Genomic DNA, 13,000 nt, shown 5'->3' on the forward strand with positions numbered 1-13,000 from the left:
CATTCTGCCCGATGACCGCTGGAATAGGCTCCAGTATCTACTGCTATAATTAAACTACAGCTCTTGCAATGTGAAAATTGCACTCTTTTAAATTTGTGACTTCAATATAAAAATTATTAATATGTCATCCCTATGCTCTGCTGAGTTTTCTGTTGTGCTGTACATATTGTCTCCCAGTGAGGTTTTTGATGAGTGAAATGACTGTGTGCTTGCAGTGAATGGGCAGCCGAGGCCACTGGAGTCATCTCAGGTGAAGCACCTGCGCAAGGAGCTGATCCAGCTGAGGAACAAAATCAACAGTCTGCTCGACAGCCTGGAGCCACCTTCAGAGCCTGCTGTGGAGAGCAACAACCCACAAACGGGTATACCAGGAAACAAGCATGATCTTCCATACAACCACTGTATCAATGATTGCATCATATCTGACCCTGAAATGAATACACTAGTCATGCAGAAGCCATTGTGGTTTTAGTAGCCTTTATTAGTCACATATATATACCATGTTTAGATTGTGTTTTTATGTGCGTTTTGTAGAATGTGTGGAGGCTGTAGATGCAACAGTGAAGCAAGCCCCTCCAGTCAGTGCTGCCAGCATGTCTGCCTTTGACCCCCTGAAGAACCAAGAAGAGGTTAGCAAGAATGTCATCTCAGCATTTGGTCTGCCCGATGAGCCTGCTCCAGGTACCAAAATAAATAAGACATACTTTCAGACATGTATAAACTAAAACTTTTGTGTGTTGCCATACGCAGATGTATTGTTGACCCTAAAGTCTCATGTAAATTCACTGATAAAGAATCAAAACTTTTCTTGGTACAAACTATAACTTCTGCAACTGTGTAACAAAGCACTCGTGTGATTCTCACTAGATCCAAATTTTTAGATGTACAGTTACAACAGTAATCAGGATCTTGTGTAGGGAAGCTGCAAAATATTGACATTTTTTGTACAATTCCTATAAAAATGAATTCTGTTGTCCCAACAGACCTCAATATGGTCAATAATTTTGAAGTTGTATTGTCACAATTTTGGAAATGATATTCATATAGATGAGGTCAAGGTTTCAGGAACCTTCCCCTTTGGAGCTATATGGAGTTGTTTAGCTAAAAGGCACACTTCTCTCTCCCTCTCTCATACACACAATCACAGCCCCTGCAGTAGCAGCTGCAGTAGAAGAGCGCTCTGCCACTCCAGACAGTATTAACTCGTCCTCCTCAGCTGCTCACCCACCCGCTGCAGCCCCTCAGGGCCCACCACCTTACTCAGGGGTCCAGCAGCCTCCTGCCACTACAATGGATGGTAAATATGCATACAAAGCACACAAGGTTAGAATCATGAGATAGAAAACAGCAAGCAAGGACAGTGTACTGGAAAATGTAATGGATAAGTACGCTCTGATTTTTGTTGTGGCAGTATCATAAAGTTTGGTACTATATTGTCCCACCTGCACATGTGCATGCAGGCCAAGCATGTCTGTGTCCAGTAGTCATAGCAAAGAATCAAAGAAAATGGGGAAGAAAGAACTGCAAAGTTACTCTGGGAAATCCCCAGGACATGTAAACTTTTATATTGTGACCTACATTGTTTTGGTGTGATTTAATTTCTCAGGAAAGAGTGGTCACAGTTATCCAGCAAGGGAAAAAAATGAGCTCAAATGAGTAAAGGCTCGAGTCATCTTTTCCTCTGTCGTGCTGTGTTTGGTTCTGTCCCGTTTCCACAGCACTCATATATCTATTGATTGCACGTGAAAAACTGTAGTGAGCAGTTTGTGCTTCTGGTGACCATGGTTACACAGAGCGCATTGTCAGGTCATGGGAACCTTTGTTGTGTTTCTTTACTTTATTAATACCACATTAGGAAAGTGGTCATGCACTGAAGCAGAGACGTACACTTTTAATTTGTTACTTGGTACTGTGCATGTAAATATTGTCACTTGTCTTTGGTAAACTGCTTTATTCCATGCAGTCAATTTTGTGTTCATGGGTGAGCAGGCATTTTGTGAGTGTGTGGATGTGCATTTTTTGTGTTTTGCTATTTGTGTTTGTGTCCAGCCTTGCTATGGTTGTAAGATATTGAATGATGGTCAGAGAGAGCAGTCGCTGTTAGACATGAAACTTCAGAGTAGTAAAAAGGTGATGAGTTCAGAAACCAATCTTAAAGGGGAAGTCTACCAATTTTGCAAAATTACTCAACCATTCAATGATTTAGATATAAACAAAATCATTGTAGAGAGTAGTTGGGTGTGAAATGCGCTTTTTTAGGTCAGAATTGTTCATCATTATAGTACTAGGAACCAGCTGTCCGAAGCACTAAATGTCTCTAAAAGTTCTAAAAGGTTTTCCTACCTATTTTGGAAGATATCAGAGTCTGCAGAGAATTTTGAGGAGGTGTGTTTCCTAAATGTTGTAGAGCCATATCATTTTGAACCAGAACACACAAATCAGTTGCAGCAGCTTGAAGATTAAACCCACCTGCACAGAAGCAGAACAACCCAGAGCAAATGGAAATTGACTGGGTCAACAACAAATTACTTGCTACTCTGCTTACCAGTTTATGAGGTGCGACAGCGAGGTGATTGCATGGCCTTCTTTAGACGGGCCGTTGTAAGCTAACGGCTAACACTGATATATGCACAGTGGCTAACGACTAATTTGTCACTCAGTTTTCTTATCTTGTTTCCAGTTTCTGTGGTGGAAAATGCAACAGAGGGAACAGCAGTTTTCTTTAGCAGCTAGCATTTGATGAAATCCACTTTTTTTTCCTTGGTCTTGAGTAGTCTTTGTTGGTAAAGTTTTTCGACTTTGGTATTTGTGTGTAGCTTCAAAACAAGTAGCCACAACTTCAGGATTTTTGTTTTTATAATGGCAGCTGGAAAAAAAAAACATACACTTGAATGTAGATCAGATCACCAAACTCCTTAAAAGAGAGCCTACATGACCCTATGTAAAATGTAAATGCTGCCTTAGCTACTAAATCAACCAGTTAACCAAATCCTGTTGACTATTTGATTGTTTTACTAGCCACACCCAGGCATGATTACTGCCAGACCTATTAAATCTGAATATCACTTAAACAGAACCTCTCTGGCAATTTGAAGCAGGCTATAAGGTCTCTAAAAGCAGAAAATAATGCCATGTTTTAAAGAGATCAAATATAATGACTTTCATTGAAATCTTCCAGTCTGGAAAGGGGTACAGAGCCGTTACTAAGGCCCAGCTAACAACAGTGAGAGCCATTATCCACAAATACAGAAAACTTGGAACAGTGGTCAGCCTTCCCAGTCGTGGCTGTTCTACCAAAATTTCACCAAGAGCACATTGATGAGTCATCCAGTATGCCACAAAAGAACTCAGATGAACATCTAAAGAGCTCCTGGCCTCACTTGCCTCAGTTAAGGTCAGTGTACCAATGTACACATTTCCACAATAACAAAGACGCTGGGCAGAAATGTCATCAGTAGGAGAGTTGCAACGCGCAAACCACTGCTGACCAAATAGACCACGAAGGCTTGTCTCATTTGTCAAAAAAACAGATGACTACCTAGTCTACCAAGACTTTCTGTGGACTGATCAATGATGGTACTTTTTAAAGGACATGTCCCATTACATCTGGCATAAAGCTAACACTGCAGTCCACCGTAAGAGTATTATATCAACTGTCAAACATGGTGGTGGTAGTGTGATTGTCTGTCTGGGACTGGTTTGCTTGTGCAGGACCTGAAAGACGAATGTTAGTCTGTCAGTTCTTGTTCTAAAGCTCAAGCATGGTTGTATTATGCAGTGATGCAATGATTCAAAGCACACAAGCAAGTCCACCTCTGAATGGCTCAGAAGAAACAAGGTTCTGGAGTACCCTTTGAGTCCCATGGAGATGCTGTGGCAAGACCTTAAATGAAAACTCTCAAATGTAGTTAGAATTTAAACAAATCTGCAAGAGCAGACCAAAATTCCTCTACAGCAATGTAAAAGACTCATTGCAAGTTATTGCAAATATTTGATTGCAGCTGTTCACTGCCGAGAGTGCCAAGAAGAATAAACATAATGATCATTTAAAAGCTGCATTATGTGTGTTGTTTTTATTATACATTTAAAAACTCTCCCTCAGAATTCTGTGCTAGCAGTAGACACCAGCCGTTTGCCAGAATTTAACATTCATCATATCTGCATAGTTCTTGTAAACAAAGTACTTATTATTCAAAATGGCAAATTTCTGCAAAGAGGCAACACATTTGTATATATGTGTTACAGCACGAAAAAGGGGGCTAACTTTTTCTCTTTCTCTCTCAGGTCAGATCTATCAGCAGTATCAGGCCCCAGGTGGATATCCCCCACAGCAGCCAGCCACTGCTCAGCAGCAATATGGCATGCAGTACCCTGGTAACAAGCTTTTTTTTTTTTTTTTTTTTTGTCTTCTACTGCTCCTACCAACAACCTAGTTAAGTGCACTGATCAGTAATCCCTCGCTACTTTGCGGTTCATCTTTTGCGGATTTGCTACTTTGCGTTTTTTTTCAAGGGGGCTGTGATTGGTATTTTGAAAGATGCTCACATACCCAGCAACTCCTTGTCATTTCTCTCTCTCTCCGAGTTTCTCGCGACCACTTCATTGGAAGATTGCTTACAGCGCGGTCGTATTCAGTTGATCTTTACTTTGTGCAGTGTATTTTTTGCGTTTCTTTGCGATTTTGACCCTCTGCAATGGCTTCCAAGCGTGCTTCTTCATCCAAGGCTGGTACTGAGGCTAAACGCAAACGAAAAATGATGACGATTGCTTTTAGATATGTTGAAGGAAGGGAGAAGCTGCGCAGCCGCGGGACGCCATTTTGGTGTTAATGAATCCACCGTATGCTCCATCAAGAAGTATGCGGCTAACATCAGGAAGACGTAAATATATCATTTACAAGTGTCCACATCTCAGTGAAATTTACTTACGCTAAATCACAGCTTAGGAATTACTCTATTAAAGAAACTGGTAGGATATCACATGTAGTTCCAGCTGAAAAAATTATAGAATGACTGTTTAATGCAAAGCGTGGGTTGTTAACAGTACAGGGAGGGTTTTAAAAGTCCAAATACTCGTTAAATACATTTAAAAAAAAAAAAAATTCTTTCCTCTACTTCACGGAAATTAGTTTTTCGCAGGTGGTCTTGGAACGCATCTCCTGCGAAAAATGAGGGATCACTGTGTGTGTGTGTGTGTGTGTGTGTGTGTGTGTGTGTGTGTGTGTGTGTATATATATATATATATATATATATATATATATATATATATATATATATATAAAAAAATCTCTGTTGTTGAGTGTGATCTTTAGACTTTATATTTGTGTTTTGTCATCTTCAGCAGGTTATACTCCTCAGCCTGGTGCTCCTCAAGCCCCTCCTCCCCAGCAGCAATTCCAAAATTACCCCACCCCCACATCTCAGGCTGCTGCACCAGGCTCTGCCCCTGGATTCAATGCCCAGTCACAGGCCCCTCCTCCTCAGGGACCAGGCCAGTACCCACCTGGAGCGTTTCCGCCTCAAAACTACACCTCCCAGGCCTCCCAGCAGCCAGCCAACTACAGCCTGCCACCCACCTCCCAGCCTGCCCCGGGGTACCAGCCCCGCCCTGGATACACCCCACCACCCGGCGCTACCCCTCCCCCTGGGGGCTCAAACCCTTATGCCCGAAACCGTCCCCCATATGGTCAGGGCTACACCCAACCAGGCCCAGGCTACCGGTAAAACCCAGCTAATGTACAAATCCAGCTAGAGCTCTGATCTGCTCCAGCATTCGAGTACAACACATCAAGCCCGAACACCCTGTTTTTGACATTGGTGTGTGTGTGTGTGTGTGTGAGTGTGTGAGTGAGTGAGGGAGAGAGAGACAGACTGATTAAAAGTGAGGGTGTACAAGCAAATGCAAAAATAAAATGCTGAGAAATGGAATTGTGTGGTTGCACAGATGAGACCAAACAGTGTAGGAGTTGACGTTGGTATGTTACTGGAGTTATGAAAGCGGTTATGGGTGTAAGTTTGTGTGAGTGTGTTATTTTATCACTTGTCTCCTCGTTGGTGTTATTGTGTGTTAAATCATAAGCCTGTTTTCTGTTGAAACACTAGATATAATCACATCTGAAGAAATGACATTGTTTAGTTCCCCTCCCATTCTCTGCATCTTCTCATCTCCCTCCCACCCTACCCCCAGCTTTTTACTAATCCCTAACTCACCCTCTACAGTGACGCAAGTCATTTCTGTATAAAATGTAACATTTGTTTTCTGCAGGTGAATAAAGACTTTGAGACTGAAGATGCAAAAGTTTTCGTTTGTGAGCGTGTGGCATTTGTGTGTGGGAGTGGCAAATTAGCATTTATACCTTTTTATAATTATTGCCATCCATATTCAACACATTAATTTGACCATTTCTGTGCTTTTTGCAAAGTAGACCTCTCTTTAATATGCCCTAATATCTAGCTTCTCGTGTGGATGTCTGCATAAGTAATGCAACTGGCATTTTTCAAGGGATTCAGAAAAGAACATTTATTTTGTTCACAAACTAAACACAAAAACATTACAGGATAAAACTTTTTTGCAGTGTTAAATGGTTCAATATTAGTCTCAAAAATACATTAAAAAAAGCATTAAAAACTCTTCCATAAAATTGCATTGTAAAAGCCCTGACTGCAAATTATGAGCCAGTAAAATTCTGTGCTTTGAGCAATTTGCCACATTTTCCTGCTGCTACATTTTCTCAAATGGCTATGATTCCCATATGGTTCTGATTATTACTGGTAGCAGATTTCACTAATAAGTCATTTTCTTTAAGTCACAGATTGCTTATGAATTCGAAAAGCTGCAAGACTCCATAAAAGAATAATTGTTTGTTTCAAGCTGTGTAAACTGTATTAGAACTCTCATAAGATATTTTATATGTAAATTAGAGCTAACAAAAGATACTCAAAAAAATCAATTTGTATTGGTGTGTGTTTTAATGTGTATTATTGCAGCTGCAGAGTAAGCATTTGTCATCTGTGATTGGTTCTTTGCCATCTCTTTTTTCTGTGGTCAGGAAATCACTGGTATTATGCCCAGCCTTTTGATACATAATATACATATTTCAACCATTCAGGGAGCCTGCTACCCCGTGCTTCCATAAACTCTTCTATTTTTTTTACTTTATTCACTCTAGATGACCAATCGATTTATTCTGCATATAAATAATAAAGCATTGTATGTGCCGTTAGATAATGTAGATAAATTCAATAGGACTTGTGCTTTTTGTACAAATTTACATAGTCTTCTTATATGTGATCTCTAAACAACTATACATTCTTATCAAGTGCGTTAGACAGCTGCAGGGGGTCTACCACGATCCTGGAATGGGGATTCCACACTCATACCAGGCCACATAGTTGATGTGAGAGCTCCCACCAATCAGTCCAAACTTCACAGGCTCTTGGCGGACAGCCCGGAAATAGCCTGGAAGAAATATTGCTGAGAGTTATATGCGCTGCATGTTTGTCTTGACAGGAGTGGTATTTTAAAGCATAAGCACACAAAAAGTTGTACCTTGTGTGGGTGGTAACTGGTTTGGTGGCAGTGGGCCTCCAGTCCGTCCATCCAGAAAAGAGTCAACAAACTGACAGTGATCCTCTCCATACCCAGTCTGATCCCCAATGGTATAAAATTTTCCTAGAGACACATAAATAAAATATAAACTTTATATGTACACTTACTGAGAGCATAAAAAAGGAAACATCACATGAAATGCTCATACTGACAGGTCATGTTTTCAGGTACACTTACCATATTGGTGCATTTTGTAGTCTTACAATTGTTGACTGCAGACCATCTCATCTGTCTGTTGCACCATTTATTCATTCCTGTAGCCTACCAATTAAAAGGGACCACCATAGGACCACTGCTGACCACAATTAATTTGGGTGGTGGACCATTCTCAACACAGCAGTGACAGTGGTTGTCACATGGAAAAATGTGGAGCTGGTATGATTGTATCAGTCACAGCAGCATTGCTGGGGTTTTTAAACACTATATACTTCCTGGCCCCCCTAGTGGAGACACATACTTTATTGGAACATTTTATTCAGTATATCATCCATCTATCCCCTTAATCAGTGATCAGATTCTCAACCCAGGACCACTTTTGGCTATATATTTTTGGTTGGAGGTCTCAGTGTCACTGCTGTGCTGAAATAGTCCATCACCCAAATAATATCTGGTCAGCTGTTGTCCTATGGTGGTACCTTTCCATTGATGGATGGGGTAGAGAGGGGCTTATGCTGCAACAGATGTGTTACAGACGGTAACTCTAAACGTACAAAGTACCCGTCTTTGGTAGGTATGCCAGATAAAATGTTAAATTTGTATTTCAAGTGGTGTTTCTGTAACCACTGCACTCTTTGAGGTGGAATGCGAAAATTCAAACAAGAAGTTGTTGAGCAAAAGGCCAACTTCAGCCTCATCCTTCTGGGGGGCTTTTTGGGGGAGCTTTTGTCATTTTTATGTACATTAAGATTACAAGTGATTCACACACTGATGGATTTGCTGATGTTTGTGAGATTGTGGTTAAACCAAAGCTTGCACTAAACTTGATGTTTAATGTCAAAAACTAATGTCAAATACTCCAGACATGTAACCAGCATAATCTCAGTTACTAAACAGAAATAAAAGCTACCGGAAGCAGTTAGAGTAATCAAGATTAATCCATGTTTGAGGATTATAACAAAACAAATTGGTTGAAAATGGGGTGGGCAATAAGAAATTATGGCCTATTTAACAATGAGAATTCATCATGTCTCAATATACAAGTGGATCTGGACTGCTCGAACGTGGCAGACGTGTTGGACATGTTTACCATGTGCACCAGTACAATTACAACTGATTCATTTTATGAATACTTTTTTGGTAATAGATAGAGTGGAAAACAAGCAATATATCCACATCTGATGCTCACTATGTAAGTTAGAAAACAGCTCTTGATGCTATCTTAATCTCAATCTGCATCATCTGTCACATATGGTCATCTAACATGGACAATAATTTCAACCAGCTGATTCAAACAGAAACATCATGTTAGAATAAGGATTCTTCATATGAAAATGCAATTTTCAAAGGTTTTTGACACTGAATGAGCACAGGAAGCAGGAATATGTAATTGCAATGAGGAGAGGCGCTGTTTCCCATTTTACATTTTGCCCTCTTTCTATCTTGGTGTTTTCTTTGATAATGCAATTTAAATGCACTATTAAAGAGTGAAAATGCAAATAAGATAAATTACATTTTAATTTTGACAGAACTATTGCATAATCACATTAATATGCAGTTTTGGAAATACATTTTAATTTAAATAAAGCTACTCATAAAGCATCTAAATCTTTGTATAAATGAAATGTCAATACAAGTATACCATGTGGGAAATTTAATTTGCAGTACTGAATTTGAATTTCTTTTTAAGGTAAACTTTGCTAATTTAGCTGCTGAAAGTTGATAAATGAACTCAAACTAAACAAAACACTGCTATTAATAAAACATGAGCAATGAAAAAGTAAATTACTCATGGGCATGCCTTGCTCTGCACTGAGCGCTGAGGTCTGATAAAAGATTTTCTGTATAAAATTTGTCCTCCTGAGCATAATTCTACACCAAATAGCATTGAGTGCTGAAGACTACTCCTTCAGATGAGCTAACAGATATGTTCACTTGCTAAAAGATTTTCATAGCTTCATTAAGGTTAATGCAAAACATTTTAATGTTGTTCAAAAATAAACCAGATTTACAAAATGATCAGTGCTGCCATAGTATGAGAACTGGGAAAATATGAATGTAAGCTACTTTAAAGCTTGTTAAAAATATAATGGTGTTAAACTACTGTTGCTACTGTACATGAGTCTGTTAGCCCAACTGCTGTGGATGCTACAGACTCTCTTATACACTTTGCAAGTTTTGTCCCTGTGTCCCATAGTGTTTAATGCCTAAAACTGTTGGCTGGCTTTTTCACTTGGTGGACAACCCAGCAGTGACGCTGAGGTTTTTAAAAACCCTTGTAACACCACTATACCTGATATACTCATACATAAACAGGATCCAGAAATGCTGCTGCCTTCTCTGGGCCTGAGATTATTTAAGGTGGACTGAAGCTAAGTGGAAATGTGTCCTGTGGTCTGAAGCATGAAAATATTAAATTCTTTTTGGAAATTATACACATTTTCCCCACCATAGAGATAAAGAGTAGAGGGACAATCCAGCTTGTTATAAGCACACAGTCAAAAGACAGCAGTAAACATGCCACTGTCACAACTTTGAAATCTTTTGCTAACATCAAGTTCAAAATGAGCATACATTTTTCAAAAAACAATCAGATTTCTCAGTTTCAAAATTTGATATTTTGTCACTGTATTACTTTCAATTAAATATAGGGTTTTGAATTATTTTCAAATCATTGCATTCTGTTTTTATTTACATTTTTTTGGAAATGGGGTTGTAGACATACATCATCTTCCCAGTAGATTTAACATCTACAGTTGATTTAAGTTTTTAATTTTTGCCCTGATAATGGACATGGGCATTTTTTATTTACTGTCAACTATTTAGCAATTTTCTTGTAGCCACTTCCTGATATGTACAACTCAACAACCTTTTGTTGCACATCATTGTTATATTCTCTGGTCTCTCTCATAATGATGGAATGCCATTTTGCCTGTGTTTCATGTCAATTTCCCTAGTGAAACAGGACGTCATGGCTAATTTAAGTGCTCCTAATTTTTTAAGTGAACTTAAAAACAAAATTAAAAAATCAATGGTGATATACTTCATCTAGATTTCACTCTTAAGAATTTCTAAAGTTGTGAACAATTGTGGCACGAATAGATTAAAGAAAAATCTTTATTTCATGAGAAAATGTAATTTTTTCTCTTTCCAGCTTTGTGCCTTAAGTACAAGTAAAATTTTTGCTAATAGTTTGAATGGATAAGTAATTAAGAATATTTACAACTTTTGCTCTTGATTAACAGAGGGTGCCAATATTTGTGGAGGGCATTGTATATAGTATGCAAAATAACACAAGCAAGATACTGACCTTTAAGAGAATCACTTAAATAGATCTTGTATCTAAGCGAGTTACACAGCTGAATGCCCACAAACTTGCGGTACCAGGTGCGTTTCACATACTGTCTCCCATTGCATTCAGAGTAGGAGTCTGCTTTGAATGGGAATGATGACCAGATGGCATTTTTACCTGCAGAAGAGAGAATACAAAAGCTTGCACTGAGACAAAATTGTAGCTTTTTTCATCAGCAGTAGACATGTTTGGGAAAAGCTGGCCTTAACAAAATTAATGAAGACATGACTTTTGTTTACATAGTGTGTTAATAATATCGAACTCCTTCTTTTAGGGCAAGTGATATGAATGATGAGGACATTTACCCGTGGGGATCTCACTCACACGGGGGTCCGCTGTAAGAGAAAAAGATGACATCACAGCCTGTAATTTTACATAATACATTATTCACATTCTGTGGATATTATCTAAATGCCTGAATGAAATGTGATGAGGTCATTCCTGAATTCTATTGTAGGAGAAATACTGCACAGGGCTACATGTTATGTGGTCTTATTTGGCATTTCCATTACAATGTGGGAAAAATAATATCTTCATTAAATGATTATCTGTCAGTGGACCATCACAGTCCTGTGTTTTCACAAAGAGCTTTGATTACATCGTGATTATCAGCTCTACATTTCTCAGTGTTGCACTTGTAGTGGCACAGGTCTGTCACCATGATGTTTTGGTACTGCTTTTCTAATGCACTATGTATGCCACTCGACAGACGAACACTAATGAATCTATGGAGCTCCCATGCAGCTCAAGTGAAAGCGAAAGGGAAAATCTTCACATATGTAGTCTGTGCTGTGACCGGAATTGTGAATTTCAGAGAAATCCCAGGCTTGTAATTTATCACTTTTAGTCAGCACCCTTGTGTTTTCTATTAGCTGCTGGCACTCGGACAGACCCCCAAGATCTTAACAGAGAGAGAAAAAAAAGAACCATATTGAATCCATTAGCTTCACACTGGGCCTTTGACTGGGCTAATTACACACATTTCTGACAGAAAAGCCTGGGCAAAGCTAAGAGAATAATTCAGCATACATGCACATTCAGTGTACCACATCAAGCTAACAATAACATGCAACTTCGCAAGCAAGCTGAGTTGATGAGAATATCAAATGTTGCTCAAGTGAGTATTTTTTGAATATTAGTAATATAATATTCTTTGAATATTAAGCAATTGGATCAATATTTTTGGGACGTTAAGTCCTGTAAAGAAGCTTGGCACAGTTTGAGTCATTAATAACTATCATTAATAGTGAATAAAGATTTTTCATTAATTTCTTTTTACAACAAGCTATATTGAACTAAATTTAACACTAAAATTCAGTATTATAATTCAACTCTAATTCAATTGATAATTTTTTTCTTTTCTTTTACTGTGTAAGAAGACCTCATTATAGTGTCCCATGGCCTACAGTATCCTGTGCCAATTAGTATCAATGAAGAAATTAAAGCAGGTGCTTAAGCAATAATAAAGAGATGCATCATCTCTGTCGATTAATTTAATTAGGTTTCGTTGGAAGTCACCACTAAAGTTTGGGGCTAGTCATTGACTGGAGGTTATGGAACCTGCCCTGTGACCAGTTTGATCCTTAAGTTGACAGTATGTGACTGAAGGGCCCTTGAGCAACACACCTAACCCCCAACTGCTCCCTGGGTGCTGCAGATAGGGCTGCCCACCACTCTGGGCAAGTCTGCTCACTGCCCCTTAGTGTGTGCATTCACCCTGTTATGGGACTAAGTGTCACTTAAAGCAACATGTTCTGTATTGGATGGTGTTGTCAACACTCAAATCAAGAGCTAATGAGCTTTCTAATAGCTTTACTTGAAGTGATTTCATGAAAATCAGTGCTGTACTGTGGCTTGACTTGGAGAGCCAGATGTAGACTACTG

General features: G+C 39.0%; 2 protein-coding genes across 10 annotated transcripts in view; one reads left to right on the forward strand and one right to left on the reverse strand.

The window, feature by feature from the left end:
* The window catches only part of tfg (trafficking from ER to golgi regulator), a 17,871-nt gene extending 11,583 nt beyond the window's left edge, over positions 1-6,288 (forward strand). For 3 of the 6 annotated variants that reach the window (XM_017706582.2, XM_017706581.2, XM_017706583.2), the window contains exons 4-8: positions 216-362; positions 535-681; positions 1,148-1,297; positions 4,285-4,374; positions 5,341-6,288. In XM_017706582.2, coding sequence (XP_017562071.1) covers positions 216-362; positions 535-681; positions 1,148-1,297; positions 4,285-4,374; positions 5,341-5,723 — 917 coding nt within the window. In that variant the 3' untranslated portion in view covers positions 5,724-6,288. The remainder of the gene's footprint in view (positions 1-215; positions 363-534; positions 682-1,147; positions 1,298-4,284; positions 4,375-5,340) is intronic. The other 3 variants (XM_017706584.2, XM_037539546.1, XM_037539547.1) reach the window with 3 other exon arrangements.
* A 216-nt stretch (positions 6,289-6,504) lies between these two features.
* Positions 6,505-13,000, reverse strand: part of LOC108432620 (target of Nesh-SH3) — a 30,147-nt gene continuing 23,651 nt past the window's right edge. For all 4 annotated transcript variants that reach the window (XM_017706589.2, XM_017706588.2, XM_017706587.2 and 1 more), the window contains 4 exons: positions 11,422-11,451; positions 11,075-11,233; positions 7,549-7,671; positions 6,505-7,458 (listed from right to left, as the gene is read on the reverse strand). In XM_017706589.2, coding sequence (XP_017562078.1) covers positions 7,343-7,458; positions 7,549-7,671; positions 11,075-11,233; positions 11,422-11,451 — 428 coding nt within the window. In that variant the 3' untranslated portion in view covers positions 6,505-7,342. The remainder of the gene's footprint in view (positions 7,459-7,548; positions 7,672-11,074; positions 11,234-11,421; positions 11,452-13,000) is intronic.

This window comes from Pygocentrus nattereri, chromosome 6, assembly GCF_015220715.1.
Source record: "Pygocentrus nattereri isolate fPygNat1 chromosome 6, fPygNat1.pri, whole genome shotgun sequence".
In the NCBI taxonomy this organism is placed as follows: domain Eukaryota; kingdom Metazoa; phylum Chordata; class Actinopteri; order Characiformes; family Serrasalmidae; genus Pygocentrus; species Pygocentrus nattereri.